We start from the raw sequence: 23,781 nt of genomic DNA on the forward strand, positions 1-23,781 counted from the left end.
TAGCTGCTAGTAATGACCTTGTCTACCTTTTTAATCTTTTCCTCTACGGAAAAGAATCTTCAAACAAGATCTGTACTTTCATCTTAAATTCTCAAACCACAATAGCAGCATAAAGCTCATCAGGGTTGACACCACACAAATGTCAATAGATGACCCTTCACCGTTGCCATCTAATTTTATGGACCAATGTGATTGTGGGCTCTGAATCTCAAACCATTTTGCATTAGTAACAACTCACAATTCAGGAAACATTCTGAGCATCTATATCCTCATTAGTGAAGGTATAAAAGGAAACCTAAAACAGTGAATTCTCCCACAGAGATTTTACTTTTAGAATGTGGACAGTCTTGTTATCGGCTAACTACAGTGCCAGGCTGAACAAATAAGCCCCCTCTGGCTTCTTGAACTCCAGCAATGTTCAGTTGGAATAAGTACAAGCAGATCTTTAGCAAATTTTTATTTAGTCATATGTATGTATATAATATATATCACATATATAATATATATACACATTTATATATATTTATATAAACATTTTGGCCTTATATTCATTTAACATTTTCTGTTTTATTCAACAGAAATCTTCTTGACAGAGACACATTTTCGAAGTCTGATCCAAGTAAGTATCTATTACTTGCTTTTTGAAACAGTCTACTTATTTTACCTACTTTACTTTACTTGATTTTGCAAAAATTGTATGAAGCTCATAGTTCTTGTTTATGTATTTCTTTTAAAGCCTAGAAAGTAAGAAGGGGGATGGTCTCAAGCCCTGCATTCTTATCTACCTGGGCAGTACTCTGGCTAAAGAGGGAGCTGGTTAGCACTTTGAGGATAAGATGAAAATACAGATGACGCCAATGTAGGACAGTTCACTTTGAAATTACAACCTCATGGTATGATCATATGGTAGAAACTGTATTTGAAAGACAACCATAATGCAGGATAATTTTAAGTGATTTAGTCATAGAGCAATACTTTTCCTTTTTTTTTGGTAAATAAAAGCAGTATATAAAGGCATACACAACCAAATGAAATATGTAACATCTTCTTGTATGAGCTCGATTTATTTTATTTTATTTTTTTTATGAGGAAGATCAGCCCTGAGCTAACATCTGCCAATCCTCCTCTTTTTGCTGAGGAAGACTGGCCCTGGACTAACATCCATGCCTGTCTTCCTCCACTTTATATGAGACGCCGCCACATCATGGTTTGACAACCGGTGCGTCAGTGCGCTCCCAGGATCCAAAGTGGCTAACCCCGGGCCGCTGCAGTGGAGTGTGCACACTTAACCGCTTGTGCCACTGGACCGGCCCCTGAGCTCGATTTTTTGATTCCTAATTAGAGATATTGAAAATCGGAGGTAACTTGTAAAATGAAAAACACTGTTTGAATTAGAAAACAGCAGAATTAATGTATAAATCATTAAATTAATTAAATCATTTAATTAAATCATTAAATAAATTAATGTAAAAGTAAGCTAGTGTTTACAAATCTTGTAATATTTAGAAATTGATACCCAGCAACTCTCCATCTCTACAAATGTGTGAACCAATGTGGTTTAATTATAAGGGAAAGGTTTTGTTAGATGTTAGAAGAATTCTTGAGGTAGTCATTGGGGAAAAGACATTACAATTTGTAGGTATTAAAAAATTCCTGGGGCTCATTTGACAAATGGGCAGAATTTTTTTTAATCCCTTAATCTTTATCCCAAACTCTTAATCTCCCTTTTTTTGACTTCTTTTTGTGGTTGACAGGGTTTCTTACCTGTTTACAAATATTAAGGGTGGGAATTGCAAATATGAAATACAGTGTATGATTTGCTCTAGGTTGTCCTTCCTATGATGGCTTTGAGCACAGTAGGTATCTTAGGAAGAGCTTTTGACTTATATCTAGTAACATACTGAAATATTTCAAAGTGTTAAACTATGGTTTTAAAATTTATCTACGTCTGTAGTGTAATGTAGATGAAGACATTAGCAAATAATTATTATATTTTTTATGTGCCAAGCTCTATGCATATTAAGTTCTGAAGATCTGATATAGTTTTTTTCTTTCTTTACAAAAATTTTTAATCATTTGATGATTTACTAGCAATTTTCTTGCAAGAGTAAGGCTAGGAATTAGGAATTAATTTTGATGTAGTTTTTGGACAGCTGAAAAATAAATTGTATATGTTCATATCTGATGTTTATAAAAGACATTTATATATATTTTTTTCATCTTTTGTAGTTTGTGTCTTATATGTACAAGGAGTTGGAAATAAAGAATGGAGAGAGGTAACAATTAAAATTCTTTTTAAAAAATCACTGTGCTGGAAGATATGGTATAAGTTATAATTTGATGAAGATGATACTTTTCTGTTTTTAGTTGTCTTTTTCAACCCAAAGATTGAATTTTTTTCATTTTATGAAAGTAACCTTTGTGTTTCATTTTTAATAATCCTAAATATTTGGCTGATTTATGACCTTCCTGTGGAACATTCTAGCTTTGAAACTTGTATTTTCCTCAGTCAAAAGTAAATTTAGTGTTGCAATCTATTACGTAAATTTAATGTGTTGCAATCCTTAGGAAATTGAAGTCTGTGGACTTAGTCTCACTTTTAGAGGTCAACTGCTGATTTTCATAAAATACCACATTTAAAGGGTTTGAAATGTGGTGCTTGATATCAACTATCACCTGCTTTTTGCCAGTTAGTAATTTATTTGAAAATAAAGTGGAAAGTCAGTTTTCTAATATAAATATACTTCGTTTAGTGAAGCAAAAGCAAGGTGGCAGAATTATTACTTGAGTTAATTTATTTTCTAGTGGATGTCCGCATTCAAATGGAAGGATGATTGCTGGAGGAGAGGGGAACATATTAAAATAATAGACATTTCCATCTGCGTGTAGTTGCTGGTTATCTCAGGAAGTTAGTGCATTATTTTAATGAGGTTACAGTTTCTGGTGAGATTTCCCTAGTGAGATTCGTGCTATTTGTTGCCACAGATTGCTTTACAGTCAGCCATTTTACTCATGTATCTCAATTGTGAGAGAGAGGGTAAGAAGAGATCATTGCAATTTATTCTCAAAACTGGGAGAATAAACCAATTCAAAAATTGTCCCTACTGATAGTGGGTCGGTGGGCTAATGAGCACCAGTTTCTCATATCTCGTTGCTTCTGTGCATTTCCATATGGGTATTTGGTGTTTATCTCCAACTCTACATATCCAAATGTAAACTCATTGTCTTACTGTATGCCTGCTTCTTCTTTGCTCCAAATATGGCCCAAATATCAAACTGCAATTTTTGTTGCCGTCCTTGACTTTCTCTCCCAGACCTTCCTCATTTAATCAGTTATCCAGTGTTATGAATTCTCTTTCATAAAAAAAAAAATTGTAGATGAGCCACCTCATTTATTCAGATCCATGTTATCTTTTGTCTTCCCTGTTACTTCCTTCTCCTCAATCCATTCCCCTCCTCTCTCTTGTTCCACTGTCTAATTATTCCTTTGATTATTTTCCTAAAAGACATGCTGTCTCTTGTCATTCACTCTAGAGTTCCCTTTCTCAAAGGCTTGGAACAATCCAGTGGAACTACTGACTGACCGTAGGTGTCAGGCTAGATGGGGCTGAGCATTTACTAGGAGTGTTCAGAAAATTACATTACTTGAGGGACCAATAAAGGAACTGAGATAAGTATCCATAAGGTACAGGACTAGGCCAATGCAAATCTCTGATGATAAGGCTTTCCTATTGCCTAAGCAATGAGATATAAATTTCTTACTTAATTTACAAGGTCTTTCATAATAATAATGACTAACTGTTCTAAGGCCGTTAGATATTTTGACTAATTTAGTTTGCACAGCAAACTTAAGAGATAGTTGCAATTATGATCCTCATTTTACACAAGAGGAAACTGAAGCTCAGAAAGCTGAAGTGACCTGACCAAAGTTACACAGTTGTAAATAACAGAGTGGGGATTTCAACCCAGGCCATCTGGCTCTAAAGCCCCTACTATCAGACTACCTTGCTTTGCAGAATCCTTATCCCAGCCTTCACAGTCTGGTTTTATTAATGGAAAGAAATTCTATAAATTGATCTTTGGGGCTTTATTCTTATTTTCTAAGCTTGTCTCTGAATGAAAGACAAATAGGAAGAGGAGGCCTACTATTTAGGGAAAATGGCATAATATTAAAATAAAACAGAAAACAGAATATTTTACTTGTTTATTTTTTTCTCTTTGAAGGGGTCAAAAGTATTAGTAAGAGGGAATAATACTCAAAAGAGGTATAAAAACAAAGTAGAAATTGAGAAAGTAATGAGAATAGGGTCCAGAATTATATAGATTAGGGAGGAGCAGATGGATGAAGATGGGGAGATACCAGTTAAGCGGCAATTTCAATAGACAGCGTTTCAAAAGAATTAAAAGTGTTAAGAACTAGAGAATGGTCTGGAAGAATAGAAAGGAAATGCCAGATGCAAGAGACAAGGATTTTGGGGCTAAAATCCCTTATATTTAGCAGCCAATTAAACTTTCTGGATAAAAGAAGGGGTAAACAAATGAAACACGCTATATATATTATTAAATCCCCACAAAACCATTTGAGAAAAACAGTTTCCTTATTTTGAGAGCCAGTATGATGTAGTGGGTAAGGGAATACACTTGATTCTCAGTGTCTCTGTTTCTTTATCTGTAATGTGGGGAATGATGATAATGATTCTAGCTCACATGGTTGCTGTGAGGATTACATGTGAACCACGGATAACAGTGTCTGGCCCATAGTAAGCACTATATGATTAAGGATGCATTGGGATTCTAAGAGATCAAAAAACTTTTCTAAGGATATCAAAACTAGTAGGTGGCAGGTAAGTAAATTCCTACATTATAAAATTCTGTAATATTCCTTGCATAAGCCCAGGAGTTGATGGGAAAATGACCTATGGGATTTACGTGGCCCCAAACCTAATATGAAGCTGTGGTGTTACACAGCTGCTAAAAAGCTAATGCAATCTGAGGATGCCTTGATGGATGTGCAGTGCTTACATCAGGGAAGATAATGCTATTATGTTGAACTATATGTAATTGTCATTTTTGTAGGTCAGAAATGGTTGAGTGTTGGCAATTTTGTGTGATTCAATCAAATACTGTTGTATCTTGCTCTGGTGGGAGCAAATCCGGAGGGTTGCTTTTCAATTTGAGACCATCAAAATGCCAAGTATATTTTTGAGGTGGGCTGCCATCTTGAAGAAAGGCATAGAAGCTATGCCATGTGAGTAAAGGAATGTTTAATCTGAAAAATGCAAAGACTCTGCATAGTCATAATAATTGTCTTTAAACTCTTAAAGTATTTTCACTTAGAAATGGGGGTACACTTACTTGAAGTTGAGACAAAAAAGGAGGAAGCAAAAAATTTGGCCCAAAGGATAGAGAGACAAAGAGGCATTATTTAATCCATTGTGAGGAAGACCTTTTTAGCAGTTAGAGTAGCTCACAGCAGAATGGGTTTCCTAGACCTGTATGCTGGAAGTGTAGCAGATATCCTGTTACTGGAATTTATAAACAAGGGCTAGACTGATTCATCAGGAAAGAATTTGGGCTGGATTAGCTCTAATTTCCTTGCAAGTCTGTTATTTACGATGCTATCGCGTTCAAAAGAGTTTTCTAGTCATTTTATCAATTCTTCCAATTATCTTTTAAGTATTGAACATTATTTTATAAGGAATAGCAAAAACCACTCTGATAATTAATCTCAGGATATTTGGAATCAGATAAGTAAAACAATATTATAGATACCTTATTAATAATTTTAAATATATCTACCCATTTATTAATTTGACTTATTTATTGGGTGACTATTACGTAACTACAGTGGTAGACAAAATTTTAAAATAGACATATTTCTACCTCAAGGAGCATGCATATAGTTGGAGAATTTTACCAGCAACTTCAGTGTGTCTGTACAGTCAATTTACTAATTTAGGTATCAACACTGTATCAGTGACATAGTGGTTGTGTTTGTATTTGAATTTAGATGTACTCTGCAAAAGCATGTAGTAACTAGCCACATAATTTTATGTTCTGGGATGAATTACTTTTAGATAGTAAAGAGGAATAAAAAAAGAGAGATCTTAAAATATTTTGAAACAAATGCTCCAAATAAAGGGATAGAAAAATTTATTTAAAATCAATCTGTAGTTGAAATATACAATTTTAAATTTATATCTGACTCTATTAGAATTACCTGCATAGCTTCAATAAATTCTATCTAATGATTGTGAATTATCAAAAGCTCTTGAAGTAATTGATCTTTTAAAACTAAAATGATATTTCAGTGCATAATAATTTTGGAGCTAGAAATGATACTGAAGTGGCATGAATTATGAAAATATGTAAACCTCTTAGTGGCAAGTGGAAATAGCAAAGTAACATCCCTAAGGATGAACAGTTGACTTTGAGATGTTCTGAAAATGTTGCAATTAACTTCTTTGAGTTATATTTTAGTTATCCATAGGTAATCTATTTTATGGATTACTTTTAAACATTTATAATTATAGAGTTGGTTCCAGATTCCCTTAGTATGTGACGAAAGAAAGCGAGCTGAAGTTGTTATAACCCACAGTGATTTAGTTTGGAGGCAAATCTACCACCAAATGCTGATTACTATAGTTTGACATTGTCTCTGCTTCTGTACCATTCCATTGACATTGAGCTATTTTAACATTTATTCATCTCCATACTGAATAATATATGTATAATATATAAACACACACATATTCAGAAAGGATGAGAGAATTCTTCATAGCTCAGTTTAAATGTTACTTTACCTGCTAGTCTTGTCTAAACTTCACAACTAGAATTTCCTCCTTGCACCTTTAGAATCCCATAATTTCTGTATCTTTCTTATGGTCCGTGTTACCTTCTACTTTATATCATTCAACAAACATTAAGGACTTTTTTGTGAACTTATTTTCTTATATGTCTTAGCTTCACTTCCTAACTCAGTGCTCCTTACAGGTCAAGCTCCCACACCACAGCATTTAGGACAGGGCTTTGTTCTTAGAAGGTGCTCAATTATTATTCGTTGAAAGGATAAATTTGAGGATACCCTCAAGTACAGGCACACATTTAACTGTCACGGTTTCGGAATTTATGAGTTAGGAGACTCCCTTTAGATCATTTGGTACAAAGGTCACATTTTTCATACAAGAACATTTGTGTGCCATGCTAACTAGTTATGAGAGCTCACTGCTTATTCTGCTGCTCTTTATTGTAACTTTACATATTTTGGAATTTGAATTATAGCATCCATTGAAAACATGCTATTTTCTCCTCTTAAAGCTTAGGGGATACTCATTTCATTCTCTGCTTTTTGTTCTATAGAAATATTAGAGTGGAACATCTAAAGTTATTGTTACAGGACAGAGGAAGCTCCCCACAGTCTTTAGGCAATCATTGTTGCTGAACCATTGAGGGTGTTGTGTGGCATTAACACAGTCTTCACTATTGGATTCATGCTGCAGAGCACCTGAACATTTTTGTTTGATTTGGTTTTCTTTTCTTTTCTTTAAAAAAAGATTTTAATTACAATATACTGCTGAGAATTCAATCTATAGAGACTGTATTCCTCTAGTAGATATTTGAAGGATCCTCACTATATCTATCACAACTTCTCCACTGTGCTTGACTGCAGGGATTGTAACAGAAGACATTTGACGAACAGTTGTGTGGCATGTGGTTGAAGGAACTTTGTAAAACCAATGTAATCTCTGGAGTGTATAGTCAGTCTTAAGGCATTGCTGTTTTAGCAAAAATATGTTGTGTGTCCCTAAAGAAAATACTGTGTACGTTCGTTTGGATTGCCAATGTCAGCCATACCAGTTTTGGAAAAAGAACTGCAGATTGGCCTTAAAATTTTTCTATTTAGAAAAGGACATAAGATAGTTTTACAAATATTCCTGGTCATAGATAATTAGAAGCTGTGACTTATTTATTTATTTATGTATTTTGTGAGGGAGATCAGCCCTGAGCTAACATCCATGCTAATCCTCCTCTTTTTTCTGAGGAAGACCGGCTCTGAGCTAACATCTATTGCCAATCATCCTCTTTTTTTTTTTTTTTTCTTCCCCAAAGCCCCAGTAGACAGTTGCATGTCATAGTTGCACATCCTTCTAGTTGCTGTATGTGGGACGCAGCCTCAGCATGGCCAGAGAGGCAGTGCGTCGGTGCGCGCCCGGGATCCAAACCTGGGCTGCCAGCAGTGGAGCACGCACACTTAACCACTAAGCCACCGGGCCGGCCCCAGAAGCCGTGGCTTAATATAAGTTGCCCATAGTTTATCAGGCTAAGTTGAAGTCTATTAGCTCTGTCAATGTTTTGTGACTGATTGAACAAGAATCACACTTTCAACAGAACTTTGCTGACTCTTAGTTGAGAAACAAGTCCAGAATAATTTTGGTCTCGAATTATTTTGTGCTATTCTGTTTTCATTTATTTTATTTTTTCCAGCTTTATTGAGATATAATTGACATATAAGATTGTGTAAGTTTAAAGTGTACAACGTCATGTTTTGATATATGTATTTGTTGCAAAATGATTACCACAATAAGGCTAGTGAACACACCCATCACCTTACATAGTTTTATTTGTATATGGATATATGTATTTATTATATATATGTATATATAATTTTCCTTGTAGTGAGAACTTTTAAAATCTATTCAAATATACAATATGGTATTGCCAACTGTAGTCACTATACCATACATTACATATAAGATAAAGAGCTTATTTATCTTTATCTTATAACTGGAAGTTTTTACCCTTTGATCACCTTCACCCATTTCTCCCACTTCCTGCCCCTCGCAACCACCAATCTGTTCTGTTTCTTTGAGTTTGTTTTTTTCAGATTCCACATATAAGTGAGATCATACAGTATTTGTCTTTCTCTGTCTGACTTATTTCACTTGCTTAATGCCTTCAAGATTCATTCATATTGTCTCAAATGGCATAATTTGCTTCTTTTTTATGGCTGTATTCCTGTTCTGTTTTTAATACATACCTTTTTATTGAAATAAAACACACCCAAACAAAGTGTATGAATCACACAGCACAATGAATTTGTTAGATGTGAACACATCCGTGTAACCACCACCCAGATCAAGAAATAGAACATTACTAGCATCCAGGAATTCTGACTGTGCCCTTCCCTCCTCCCAAGTTAAATCACCAACCTGACTTCTAGCACTATAGAATAATTTTGCCTATTTTTAGCCGTATATAGAGTTATATAGTATTTATTTATTTGTGTCTAGTTTCTTTCACTCAGAATTATGCTTGTGGAATCTATCCATGCACATGGCAATAGTTTGTTCATATTCGTTGCTGTATGGTTTTCTATTTTATGAATATACCCCAATTTATTTGTCCATTCTACTCTGGATGGACTTTTGGTTTGTATCCAGTTGTTGAATGTTGTGATTAACTGATTAGAACATTCTTGTACATGTCTTTTAGACCTTATATTTATGTATTATTGTTGTCTGTACATATAGGAGTAAAATTTCTGAGCCAACGGGTATGCATATTTTCATCTTCAGTAGATACTGCCAAATTGTTTTCCAGAATTTTCCATCTGTCATTCTCATTGCAGTTCATCCTTGCCAGTGCTTTGTATTATCAGTCTTTTTAATATTTCCATTCTGGTTAGTGTAAAGATATCTTGTTTTCATTTTAACTTCCGGATGAGTAATGTGGGTGAGCACCCTTTGGTAGGCCTCTTGGCCATTTGACTGTCCTCTTATGAAGTGTATGTTCAGGTGGTCTGCTTATTTTCTGACTGATTTTTAGGAGTTATTTATATCTTCAGGATAGGAATTTTTGTTATTGATATGTCTTGCAAATATCTTCTCCTCTTTTGGAGCATGGCTTTTTACTTTCTGAACCATATATTTTCTGAACCGTATATTTTGGTGAACAGAAGTTCCCGTTTTTAATTTAGGTCAGCATAGCAATTTATTTATTTATGATCTGTGCTTTTGTTCTGTTTAAGGAATCTTTCTTATCTGAAGGCCATGATGGTGTTCCCAATGTTATATTTCAAGAAGTTTTATTGTTTTAACTTTCATATTTAGATCTATAATTCCTCTGGGGTTAATTTTTGTGTTTGGCTTGAGGGAAAATTTGCTTTGATTCCAAATGGTATCTACTTGACCTAGGAGCATTTATTGAAGAGATTTTCATTCTTTTCTGTACAATCATATCTCCTTGGCCGTAAATGAAATTACTTTATATGTGAGGGCCTTGTTGAGGGTTCCGTTGTGTTACACTGCTCTGTCTTAATAACTGGTTGTGTGCACTTTGTAGTTTTTTCTTTTTCTTCAAGATTTTCTAGGCCAGGAGTCAGCAATTTTTTTTCTGTAAAGGACCAGGTGTCAATAGGGGTCAGGGATAAATATTTTAGGCTCGGCGGTCCCTGTGGTCTCTGCAGCCATTGTAGCATGAAAGCATCCGTAGACAATATATGAATGGTTGATTATGGCTATGCCCCAATGAACCTTAATTTATACAACAGGTGGCAGGCCAGATTTGGCTCATGGGCTGTAGTTTTCTGAACCGTGTTCTAGGCTATTCTTAGCTTTTTACATCTCCAGAGAAATCTTAGAATTTCTTAATTTATACACACACCCTATGAGATTTGAGATTGCATTGAAGCTGTAGATCAATGTGAAAGAATTGAAATATGTGAAATAGTATGCCTTATAATCTGTGAATATGGATACTTCTCTATTTATGTTTTCTTTAGTTTCTCTGAATAATATTTTATAGTTTTCTATGTAGGTGTCTTGTACAACTTGAATAGGATTTACCCCTAGTGATACGATATATTTTTGATGCCAGTGTAACTCATTTTTCATTTCTATTTATTATTGTGGCTTATAAAATATCTCTTGATTTTTTGGATAATAACTCTGAAGTGACCTTGCTCAGTTTATTTACTAATGATAGTTTGTGGATTAAAAAAATTTTCCTTCGTGAACTAGAGTGATTTGCACATAATGAATTTTAATTTTTTCTTTCTAATCATAGTATTTATTGTACTGACAAGTACCTCTCATACAGTGTTGCATGAAAGTGTTGATAGGAGGTGTCCTTGTCTTGTTCCTGATCCTAGGGGTAAAGTTTTCATATATTTGCATCTGTGAGATGATTATATGATTTTTCTTTATTTTGTTAATGAGGTGAATTACATGCTTGATTTTCAGTATTAAAATAAATATAGTTCTGGAATAATCCAACTGATTCTTGATCTATTATCATTATAATATATTGCTTGCTATGCTTTGCTGATATTTATTAGAATTTTGCGTTATGTTATGAGTGATCTTGACCTATAAATTTTCTTCCTTGGCATAAACTTGTTGTTAAGATTAGGCAGACCCCATTAAAAGTGTTTGAAAGTATTTCCTCTTTTTCTATACTCTGGAAGAATATGTGAAAGATTAATGTTATGTCTTAGATAAATGTTTGGAAGAATTTGCTGCTAAAGTGTTCTGAGCCTGGCTATTTCTTTGTGGAATGTTTTAATTTCAGATTCTATTTCTTTCTTACATATATGTCTACTTTGGATTTTAGTTTCCTCTTCTGTCAATTTTATATGCTGTTTTTCCAGGAATTTGTCCATTTCAACCAAATTCTCAAATTTATTGGCATAAAGTTGCTTATAATATACTCTTAAGATATGTTTAATTTCTGTAGGATCTAAAATAATGCTCCCCTTTTTGCTTTCTGATATTGATTATTTGTATTTTCACTGTTTTTTACCCTTGATCCATCTTGGTAGAAATTTATCAAGTTTATTAGTCTTTTCAAAGAATCAACTTTTGCCTTTGTTGGTTATCTCTATTTAATTTTTAAAAATTTCATTGATTAGCGCAATTATCTTTATTTTTTCCTACTTTTTAAAAAAATTTAATTTGCTGCTCTAAGTTCTTGAGGTAGAGAATTTAACATTTATCTTCAGTTATTTTTCTTTTCTAATTATGCATTTTAGGCTATAAATTTCCCTTTAAAGAAGTTTTCACTATATCCAGCAAGTTTTGATATGTTAGACTTTTATTAGCTTTCAGATTCAAAGTGTTTTTTTATAATTTTGAAACTATCTCAAACATAGAAAAGTTGCAAATATAGTTTGCAAACAATTTTTTCCCTTTGAACTATTTGAGAATAAGTTGCCAATGTGATGCTTATAGTGCTTGAATACTTTATTGTATAAAGGACATTCTCCTACATAACATAATCTAATAATCAGAATCAGGGAACTAACACTGACATATTTCTGCCATCTAATCCTAAAACCCCATTGAAGTTTCACCAATTGTCCCAATAGTATCTTTTTTTGTTTTTTTTTCCGGTGAGGAAGATTAGTCCTGAGCTAACAGCTGTGGCCAATCCTCTTATTTTGTTGCTGAGGAAGGTTGGCCCTGGGCTAACATCCATCCCCATCTTCCTCTACATTATGTGTGGGATGCCTGCCACAGCATGGCTTGATAAGCATTGTGTGGGTCCGCACCCGGATCCAAACCTGCGAAGCCCAGGCTGCTAAAGCAGAACACGTGAACTTAACCACTACGCCACCAGGCCGGACCCTCCATAATATCTTCTAGGAAATGGATCCCATTCAGAATTACCTATTGCATTTACCTGTTTTTTTTTTTTTTTTTTTTGGTCTCTTTTGATCTTGAGTAGTTTCTCAGTCTTTTTTTAAATTGATTACTTTGACACGTTTGAAGATGGAATGCCAGCTTTGTTGTTAGTGCTGTCCAGTTGATTCCAACTCCTAGTGACTCTGTGTACAGCAGTGAAGAACCCTGCCGGCTCTTTTTGCGCCGTCCCCTCATCTTCCAGTGCTATATCAGGCCATGCTCCACTGATATTCATAAGAGTTTTCATGGCCACTTTTTGGAATTGTGTGGCCAGGTCCTTCTTCCTACTCTGTCTTAGTCTAGAAGCTTCACTGAAACCTGTCCACCGTAGGTGACCTTGCTGGTATTTGAAATACCAGTGGCATAGCTTTCAGCATCACAGCAACATGCGATCACCACAGCATGACAACCTATAGATGGGTGGTGTGGTTCTCTGACCAGGAACCTGGGCTGCAGTGGTGAGAGCACTGAATCTTGACTGCTAGACCATCAGGGCCAGTTGGAATGCCAACTACTTTGTACAATTTCTCTCATTTTGACTTTATGTGATATTTTTTTCCCCGTCATGATGCAACTTTGGATAGAATATCACAAAAGTGATACTGTGCTCTTCTCATTATATCCTGTCTGGTGGTACAGATTTTGATTTGCCTTATTTCTGGTTAGGTTAACTTTGATCACTTGAAATTGGTGTTTGCTAGCCTTCTCCAGCAAAAAAGTTACTTTTTCCTTTTTGTAGTTAATATTGATTTTGCGAAGGGACTCTGGGAGTTATGTTGGGAAGGTAGTTAATGAATATACGGGGAGATACTTTGAGAGCGTTAAACTTCTTCCTCATTAAACTTTTAATTTATTCATTTATTTTATAAATGTGGACTCATGATTTCCTCTTTTATTTGATGGATTTTCATATGTTACTATCATTTATTTTGGTGCTCAAATTGTCCCAAATTTGCCCAATGGGAGCACCTTCAAGCTGGCTTCTGTTTCCTTTAAAAGTGCCCCTGTCATTTCTTTAGCAGTTCCTCACTTCAGGGCTTTATTCTCTAGTAATGTTTCTTGCCTTAAATTCTACTTTGCATGATATTTGAATAAACTATCTTTCTTTTGTTTGATGTTTGTATGGTTTATCTTTTCTCATGGATTTACTTTTAACTTTCCTGTGTTTTTATATGTAAGGTGTATCTCTTTAAGTAGCAGATAATTGGGCTTAAAAATAAATCTACATTTATAATCTCTGTCTTTTATTTGGACTGTTTAGATCATTTACAACTAATGTCATTACCAATATGTTTGGGTTTAAATTTACCATTTTACTATTTCTTTTTATTTTATTCACATATTTTAAATTCTTTATCTCTCCTTTTTTTCCTTCTTTGGATTTGACTAAATATATACATTTTTCACAATGTTAGCTTGTTAGTTTTACTTTCTTTTACTATTCTTTTATTAGTTACTCTAAAGATTTCAGCATATAGTCTTGATATTTTAGAATCTGATGCAAATTAGTTTTGTTACAACTTCCCAGAAAATACTTGGTCCTTCAAACATTTTAACTCCTTATCTATCTCCACTCCCATCTTTGGTGCCATTTTTATGATGTTAATTTTTTTTTTGCTGAGGAAGATTCACCCTGAGCTAACATCTGCTGCCAATCCTCCTCTTTTTTCACTTGAGGAGGATTAGCCCTGGGCTAACATCTGTACCAATCTTCCTCTATTTTGTAGGTGGGTCGCTGCCACAGCATGGCTGACGAGTGATGTAGGTCTATGCCTGGGATCTAAACCTGAGAACCCAGGCCGCCGAAGCGGAGCATGCCAAACTTAACCACTATGCCTCAGGGCTGGCCCCTGTGATGTTAATTTTGCATACAATGTAAACATGCAAGAAATTTTATTGTTGTTTTATATCATCAATAGTCTTTTATATTTTCCATATGTTTCCTATCATGTGCTCTTTGTTTTTTCATGCATTTGTATGTTTCCTTCAAGGATCATTTTTATTCTTTATAAAGAAATCTCTGTAAAATTTCTGTTTGTGCAGTTTTGCAGTTATGCTGTCAATGAATTGTCTCAATTATTTTTAGAGGGGAAAGTCTTTTATTTTGCATTTATTTTTCTCTTTTGTTTATTGTAAAAAATAGAGAAAACAGTACAAAAAATGAAAAACATAGTGAATTATTATAAGGCAAACATCTTTGTAACCATTAGCAAGGTCAAGAAATAGAACTTTGACAGCCACCCCAAAAAGTCCTTCTATGTGCCCCTCCTAATCAAGCACTCTCTATTTTCAAAGAGTAATGACTTATGTGTGTGTGTGAGTTTATTTACAGTTTTATCATCCAAGTGTGCATCTCTCAACATTATAGTTTAGTCTTGCTCATTTAAAAAAAGAATTGGTATGTATTTTCTGTCTGTTTTAATCTACAGTTTTCTCTCCATCTCTTTGTTTTTCTTACAACTTATCTCTTAGAGTGTCTAGACCATCTGACTTACAGTTCCACAGCTGGGATCTTACTGACTATGTGCTTATGATGCGATTCATTGTGTTTTTCTGTTCTTTGTATTTCTTCAATTTGACAGATTGAATCAGAAGGTTGATCACACACAGGTTCAGTTCATTTAGTAAACCTATTGGCGGCGGTGTGAACTAGGAGGCAAATGGTGTCTTGTTTTCACTCTTGTTTGGTGTTAGTAATCATTGATGCTTAGTGCCTAGATCACTGGGAATTTTCACTTGTTACTTGAAATAATATTGTCCTATATCAGCATTATGAGACCATATTGCCATTGCATACTTTATTTTCTCTCTTTTATCCTTAATTTAGTCTTAGTTCTGTAAGTAGTTCTCACCACTGTTCCACATGTCAATGTTTCTCTAGTAATTTTGGTTATCTAAAGCTCAATCTCTAGTAGATTCTTTAGAAAAGCTCATGGGAACAATATTCCCCTGGGTCTTGTATGTTGATAATAATTTACGCCTTTTAAACAGGAAGAATATAAAATCTTTTGATCACATTTTCTTTTCTTGAGTATATTAAATATATTATTCCATTTTCTTCTGTCATAAAGCATTTCTGTCAGAAAGTCTGATGAGAATCTAATTTTATTTTTCTTTAAGTCATGTGCTAATGAATTGTAATTTTTAATATTTGTCTGTTCTTTGCTTTGATTTTCTTCATGGACTTCTATTATCATATGTTGGATCCACTTTGCCTGTATTCAAAATTTGCTACCTTCTCTCAACTCTTTCTATCCTTTTTGATTCTTAAAAACAAAAACCTTTCTTTCCAATTAAGGCATTGTCTATTGTGTTTATTTACTCTTGTGTCTTTACTACTTTCTTTCATTTCTAAAATGTTTCATTTTACCTCTATTTCTTCCTTGTTTCTCTCACCTCCTTTCTCAGTGTTTCTAATTCTGATTTATACTATTCTTTCATGTCTTCTATAATTTTCTTTATGTGTTTAGCTCCATGTGAAATTCTGCATTACAGTTTTGATCTGATTTTTGAGTTTATCTTTTGGCATGCTCTCATTTCCTGTAGGAAATTTTTTTTTTTTTTTCATGAGGAAGACTTGCCCTGAGCTAACATCTGTGCCAGTCTTCCTCTATTTTGTATATGGGTTGCCCCCACAATGTGGCTGATGAGTGGTGTGGGTCCATGCCCAGGATCTGAACCCGTGAATACCCGGCCGCCGAAGCACAGTACGCTGAACTTAATCACTAGGCCATGGGGCCAGCACCTTGGAAATGTTCTTTTTTTAATAGTAACTTGGAATGTAATTAGACCTTGATATCTTTAGTCTTCCTGAAATTTAAAAGGAATCTGAGTTCAGATAGCTTTTCTAACTTCACAAAGCTCTCCTATTCACTTATATAATCTTCAAAACCATGGCTAATTGTTGCTGAGACTTCCTGGCTTTGCTTCTCTCTCCATTTTTATCTGGACTTTCTCTTTCTTTGTCACTGTTTGTTTCAAGCAAAAATTGTGCTCACATTAATTAACTTTCCTTCTCTGCAGCATTGGGCCCTTCAACTCTTGGCTGCTTTTGCATCTCTACAATAATATCAGACAATCAATTTTTGTATATTATCTACTTTTTCTGGTTCTCAGCAGGAGTGTTGGTTTATTACAAGTGACTCCGTTAGAGCTGGAGGCGGACATCCTCATGCCTGGTAATAACTGCTGAATATTCTATAGAAAAAATTAGAGCTAACTTGAGGTTTTAGATGATTTTATATTTCTCCAGGGTGGGTTTGTTTTTGCTTCTGGGGAAGTTTTAGCTTTGGGGGGCCCCAATCCAAAACCTTTGCTGCCTTATTTTTTTAATCCTTCTTTTTAAAAAAATTTTTTTAAACATATTGACAAGTAGAAAGAAATATAGAATGAACATATATACACTGCTTTTGTGAATTTTCTAAAACTTTGTTGTCTCCCCCAGCTTGATGAGACTGTGGAAGTCTTTGCTCAGTTTGGCTTCCCTTTATCAAATACAGGACCTTACAGGGCTCCTCTTTACTCTAGGTTTTTGGTTCCACAAAAACCTATTTGTTAGCTCTTTGGTGCCTTCATAAAGATTATTTTAATATTTTGTTTCACTTTTCTAGTTATTCTCAGTGGAAGAGTTGGTCTGAAACAACCTAATTTGCCATTGGCAGAACTAAAAGTTTGTTCTGACCGCTTTGAATGAAAATAATTCTCAGACAGCTTTGTGATGTTTCTATTTTCCTGCAAAATTCTCAACAAAAAGTTAAAATGAATAAAACTTACAAATTAAGCATTGAGAATTTAAGAATCTCAGTGCTGAAACTGTGCCTAAAGTTCTATCTTATACAATAATTTCAGGAAGGAGAGAAAGAGTGTTGCAAAATCTTAAGAAAGACAGTAATAGAATTTAATAATTCTAAAACAAAAATCTAGGAATTATTGATTTGGAGGATTTTAAAGATAATTGATCAAAAGTTAGTTTTCAGTATGTGAAATTCATTGTTGCCTACTTTTTGATGAATGTCAGTCAACAACATTTATTGTGCATTTGTGAGTAGAACTGCTTTTAAATATTCAAAAACTTCAGGGTTGGTGTGAATACATTTTTCAAGTTTATTTTCAATTGAATTTAGATAATCATCTAAATAAAATAATCTAATTAGAAGTAATTGGGTAGAGTAAAATAATAATCTGCCCAATTCATTTAAAAAATATTTTGTCTCGTATAAGTGAAAATCTAACTGATATGGGATAAAATTAACCCATAATCTCCAGTAAGGACATCCTGGATAAATAAAGTCCAATTTTTTTCTCTTTAGATGGTAAAACATGTCACTGATCACAGAATTAAGAGCAAGCAATGACATGGTAAAAGCAGTTCCTTAAAATATTATTTTTTAAAGTATGATTTAATATAAAATATTTTATCTAAGGTTTTAAAATACTATAATTTAAAAAATTGATGGACTGTAGTCCTGTCTATATTTTATGTGTGACAATTATAGAGATGTGATCAAAGTGTCCTTTTTTTGCTGGTTAATGATTTAGATTCATTCCTAAAAATAGAAGATCCTAAAAAGCGAAAGAAAGTCCCTTATGTGAAATATTGTCTTAACCAAGAATATTAGAAGGAAGTCATTTTATTTCTCTTTCTGTTTGTTCGTATGTACATGTATATCTGTATCTATGGCTACATCTCATTGGTCTATACTAATGTAAGATCTAGATAAAGCCTTCAGATTTTTTATTTGTCTTCTTATAATTAAGTGAATTACAGATCATTGATTTGTTAAAAAATGTCTTGGATAGTGAGTTACATGCCAGAACTATATCTCTTTTCCTCAGAGGAAAAGGTCCAAGGATTCTCTGGTAAACCGGTTCTAACTCCTGAGAGGGAGTGTGTAAGAATGTAAGTCTTCACTTTTGGTGTTGTGCGTGTGTGCACCCATGGGTGCACTTGTGCTTGGTATCCTTTATGCAGGTTGGGTATGTATCAGGAAAACCTAAACTGAGGTTTTTTTAAATTGAATTTATCTTAATATTCTGTCTGCACTCCTCAGTTTACATAGTCTTTTTGTCTAACCTCTGGAGACTGTCCTCTGTATATCACTGCTACTAAGATTTAATTCTAGTATAATAACTGAAATAAAGATATGCGCTAGTCCAAATGACCTTTTCCCTCCATCACTTTCACTTGAGTTGACAAATGAATATGAGACTGAGTGGTTGTTCTGGGTCTTCACAATATAGTAAACCTTTATGAACATTTTTCTCAAAACAGAGTTCATTTCCCTGGTGCCATAAATAGATGAATTTCTTTCCAGTACTACTCCTCTGAAGTGGTTTAACAATTAGTTGATTCAGAAATCAGGAGTATTTCCATTCTATCATTTTCTGCAAGATTTGTTCCTAAATAGGAAAAGTAGGTACTTATCCGATTAGCTCAAGCATAAAACAAAGGAAAACTTTCAACGACTTAATTGTGAATTGTTTTCTATTTTTCGCTTAAAGTTTTACAAGAAACAATGTTTTATGTTCTAGCAAAATTAACAGTTCACATACTGTTTTTCAAATGACTGAAAACTTTCACATTTGGTGAATAAAAGAACATTTTTCTATATTTTTCTAATTATGAGATGATGAAACTTAACACTGTATAATTATGTGAAAGTGCTTGACTGTCCACATATTTGGATATGTTCATTGTGCTGGGAATTATTGTAATCAGGTTTGTAGGAACTTCCGACAATTCAGGATTGTTGATATTCAGAAAAAGGTTTTTTAGGGTACAAGTTACAATTCTTTCAAATGTAGCTGTTTCTGGGTGTATACCATCAACAAATATTATTAATAATTGTCTTTCTTCAAAATTCTAATCTTCTCTGATCTGCATAGAATTATATGCAACTGTACATTTTCCAAGGAATTAGAAATTTTTTATTTAGTAGTATAAGGCATTAGCTAAGACTTAAATTTCATTTCATGTCAAAAAGATTAATCACTTGGTTGATAGCTAATATATTCCAGCCTCTGGGAAAGAACCAACATATTTCCCATGAGCTGAACTAGTCATAATATATCTGTGGATTTCTTATTATTGCCAGTTTTCACTTTTCATAATAGAATGAATTAAAAAACAGGAACACTGCTGAAAAGTGTTATGTTTCTGATTTTAAAAGTAAAATATACTTATTGCAAGAAATTAGGAAAACCCAGAAATACATAATGAAAAAATAACAATTAGAAGATAATTGCTATATTATGGTATACTTTCTTCTATTTTTATCTGTATATATATATAAACATATTTTAATCAAACTTGATATTCTACTGTACATTATCCTTGATTTTTTTCTCTGAACAATATATTGCAGATCTCCTTAAGTTAACATTTGTTCAGTTTTGTACAGGTGTAAATCAATAGATCTGTATGTCCTGTGCCTTCATGGAGCTTATTGTCTAGTGAGGAAAATATAAAACAAACAAATAAAAGTATAATACCAAAATATAAGTTTTATGAAGGAAAGAAAACCGGGTGCTATGAAGGAGAATAATTTTAGGGGTAGGGGACCAACTTTAGATTGGGTGTTTAGAGCCAGAATGCTGACATGTAAGCAGAGGCTTAAAGGATGAAAAAACGTTAGCCATGCAAGAGTGGGGTTAAGAGTGTTCCAGGAAGAAGAAATAGCAGGTGCGAAGGCCATAAGATGGGAAGGGTTTGAGGTGTAAAGGAATCTAAGGAAGGCCAGCTGGCAGGAGCAGACAGAAACAGGGGATACTAGCCCGTGATGAAGTTCAGGAGGTAAACAGGGGCCAGGTCCTGTAGACCAAAGAAAAGAGATTTTATTTGAAGTACTATGGGAAGTCATTAAAGACTTTGAGGGTGGTGAAATTGCATGACCATGTTTATGTTTTTCAAAAAATTACTCTGGATGTTATATGGAGGATGATTGGAGGGGGAACAAGAGTAAGCAGAGATGACAGTGGCAAGCACGAGTCTATACTCAGGCGAATCTGGGCTGATGTGTACATTTGGAAGTTATCATCCTGTAGATGAGATTTGAAGCCAAAGGAATAGATAAAATAACCTAATAGAAGAGTGAAGACAGATACATGAAGAGGGCCAAAACTGTGCTCTGACAATGAGAGACTGCATGTCTGAGAATCTCAGAAGAAGAAGGAAACGGGAGTGTGGTGTCAAAAAGCCAGAGAAGACTGCTTCAGAAAGGAAGGAGTGGACAGCTGTGTCAAATGCTGCTGAACAGTCTGGTGTGATGAGGGCCAAAAAATTGACCACTGAATTTAGCAATACGAGGGTCACTGGTGATATCGTCAAAAGCAATTTCAGGGCTGTGTGTCGGAAGGCATATTGTAGTAGATGTTCATGATTTATAAATGATTAGCTAAAATTTTAATAGCTACATATTAATCTTCACTTGAGGTAGTGAAGTGTACTCAGCCACCCATATTGCTGAAAAGCCAGTGTTCCCTAAGAAACAGGCTTGTGGAGGTTTTAATCATAGGCACTGAGGAATTGCTGGCTTGCAACTCAGTGGACCTTACCCTGGGGAATTTCACTCTGGCTTCTTCCCTCTGAGTGTGGGTTTCGGTAAAATCCATAAGAGGGATTTGGGTGGTGGCTGAGTTTCTCTTTGAGAGTGTTGTGTATTTGCCAGTTTGGTTCTCTCTGCTCTGGTCTGGAAACCATTGTGCTTCTAGGCAGTAGAAAGGCTGGGAGGGCCCATGCTCTCTCTGGTTCAGACTTGTACCCCTTGACCTCTGCACTGCTCTTTTTGGGTGCATGGGCACTGCCAGCCCGTGGTTATTTGGTACATGCTCTTATTCTCATTCCCTTAAAATCAGAAACCATAAATAGGCTCATCTTCAATCTTCCCAGGGCCTAACATGTTCTATGCTGTAACAGAGGAGAGTCCTAGAAAGAATGTAGATCTCGTAGCCAAAGGGACCTAGGTTGGAACACTCTGCCTCAATTTTCTCATCTATAAAGTAGAACTAGTAATACATACCTTGCAGGGTTATGGTAAAGATTTAATGTAATGTGTGAAAAGTGCTTGGAGCAAAGTTAAATACTCCATAAATGGTGGCTGTAATTCTTATTATTGTTTGAAGTAAATGTTCAATATTTGAAATGTTGAATTAGTTACCTGGGTTATGGTTTGTCTACATGATGTTGTTCCATGATATAAAACATTGTTCAATGTATAAGCCTCTGCAAGTTAGTTCTTTTTTGAATAATTACTTAGCAGTAGCAGAGTAAATCCCTTGTCATCAATATTTTGTACCATAGTTTTATTATCAAAATTTATGTGAACTATGACCTTCACCTTTTAGTGGATTAGCATAGTTCTCTTATTCCTATTAAAAAGATAGTTTTTCCTTAAACTTTAACAAAAAGTTGGTTCTCTGATAAGACAGCATGCATAATGCTGGTCAGAAGTAAAGGTTAAAATTCCCTCATTAGAATTCCACGGCAGTAGAAGGGGAAGAATGTAAGCCAAATGCAAAACAGAGATAGAAAGTATATATTTCTGCTCTGTCTTTGGAAGCAGTGTCTGATGACCTTCCTTCACACTGAAAGGAGGGAGGACTAGATGTGGACTTTTGTTTCTTGGTTTTCACTTCCCTTAAGATGGAAGAACTTATTTTTTCCAAGCAAAAGTGCAATACACTAGCTTAAAAACATGCAAGAATTGTAGGTCCCATTTTGGCTATTTAGATATCATAAGAAAATAACACAAAACAAAAACCAGGGGCTGGCCCCATGGCATAGTGGTTAAGTTTGGCATACTCCACTTTGGCAGCCCAGGTTCGCAGGTTCGGATCCCAGGCATGGACCTGCACCACTCATCAGCCATGCTGTGGCAGCTACCCACATACAAAATAGAGGAAGATGGGCACAGATATTAGCTCAGGGCTAATCTTCCTCAAGAAAAAAGAGGAAGATTGGCAATAGATGTTAGCTCAGGGTGAATCTTCCTCAGCAAAAAAAATAAAAATAAAAATAAACAAAACAAAACAAAAACCAAATGATTGAAGTGCATAATAGATTATAAGATAGTTCTCCCCCACACATGGCTAATAACCTGTTTTGTGTAGAGGACTGCTTGATTATGAATACTTGGACTCCTCCAATTGTAAGAATATGTGTTGCTTGGGATAGTGTTACACACTAGGTTAGGAAAAATATTTGTGATAAATTTAAATTTAATGTATAAGTAGCTTCTTTTGATTAGAAAGGGATTTGGCTTTCAAGTGGGGAGAAGAGGAGAGGATGTGTTATGGCTTTTTATATGAATTTCCAGAAGCAGCTTTTCTGGTAAATTTGAATGAACTCAGCCCTCATTTTCTGAATTCTATGAGTGAATAAGATGGATGATTTGATCTCTAAAAATTTTTCTGAAGGGCTTTATTTTGTCAAGTCATTTGGATATTTATTGCTTATGTTTTCCAGGAACTGTATTAATGCTAAATACTATACTATAATAAGTAAACCATGCAAGGCCTGATTTTAACCCCTGTCTCTCTTTCTCAACAGTTTGGAAGAACTGAAGTAATTGATAATACTTTAAATCCTGATTTTGTAAGAAAATTTATTCTGGACTACTTTTTTGAAGAAAGAGAGAATCTTCGCTTTGACTTGTAAGTTCTAGTAACACTCGCATTTTTAAAAAATTGATTTTTAAAGGCAATTTTCATAACATAAGGCTGGGTCCTGTGGTTGCTCTGAATACTAGATTATATTGGCAGGAAAACAGATTAATTCTGTTTAGAGTGTGGCCTGAGTACTGTCCCAGCACTGCTTTGCATTTTATAGGTTTTCGGCTATATGCTTATTGAAAAATAAGTGAATAATTTAACCATGTAGAAATGCAAGGCAGTATATATGGACATTCTTTCAAACTGTCTTATGCCTTAGTGGGTTTCTTACAAGTGCTGCATATACTCAAAGGTGATCTCATTTACTCCCATGGTTGATGTCTCTCAGATTTGTAAGTTTCTCTCGGCTGCTTTTTTCTATAGTACATGGGTCTCTGCCTAACTACGGCTTCCTTAGATCCCTTCCTGGCCTCCTACTTCCAAGACCCAGGAT

At 34.6% G+C, this 23,781-nt stretch overlaps 1 protein-coding gene across 1 annotated transcript in view; it reads left to right on the forward strand.

Moving 5' to 3' along the window:
• CPNE8 (copine 8) overlaps nt 1-23,781 on the forward strand; it is a 204,262-nt gene that overhangs the window by 27,461 nt on the left and 153,020 nt on the right. The window contains exons 2-4 of the mRNA XM_004441153.3: nt 579-619; nt 2,230-2,276; nt 23,227-23,330. Of these exons, the coding sequence (XP_004441210.1) occupies nt 579-619; nt 2,230-2,276; nt 23,227-23,330 (192 nt within the window). The remainder of the gene's footprint in view (nt 1-578; nt 620-2,229; nt 2,277-23,226; nt 23,331-23,781) is intronic.

Source organism: Ceratotherium simum, chromosome 17 (assembly GCF_057802395.1).
Source record: "Ceratotherium simum simum isolate JZ-2026a chromosome 17, ASM5780239v1, whole genome shotgun sequence".
Classification (NCBI taxonomy): domain Eukaryota; kingdom Metazoa; phylum Chordata; class Mammalia; order Perissodactyla; family Rhinocerotidae; genus Ceratotherium; species Ceratotherium simum.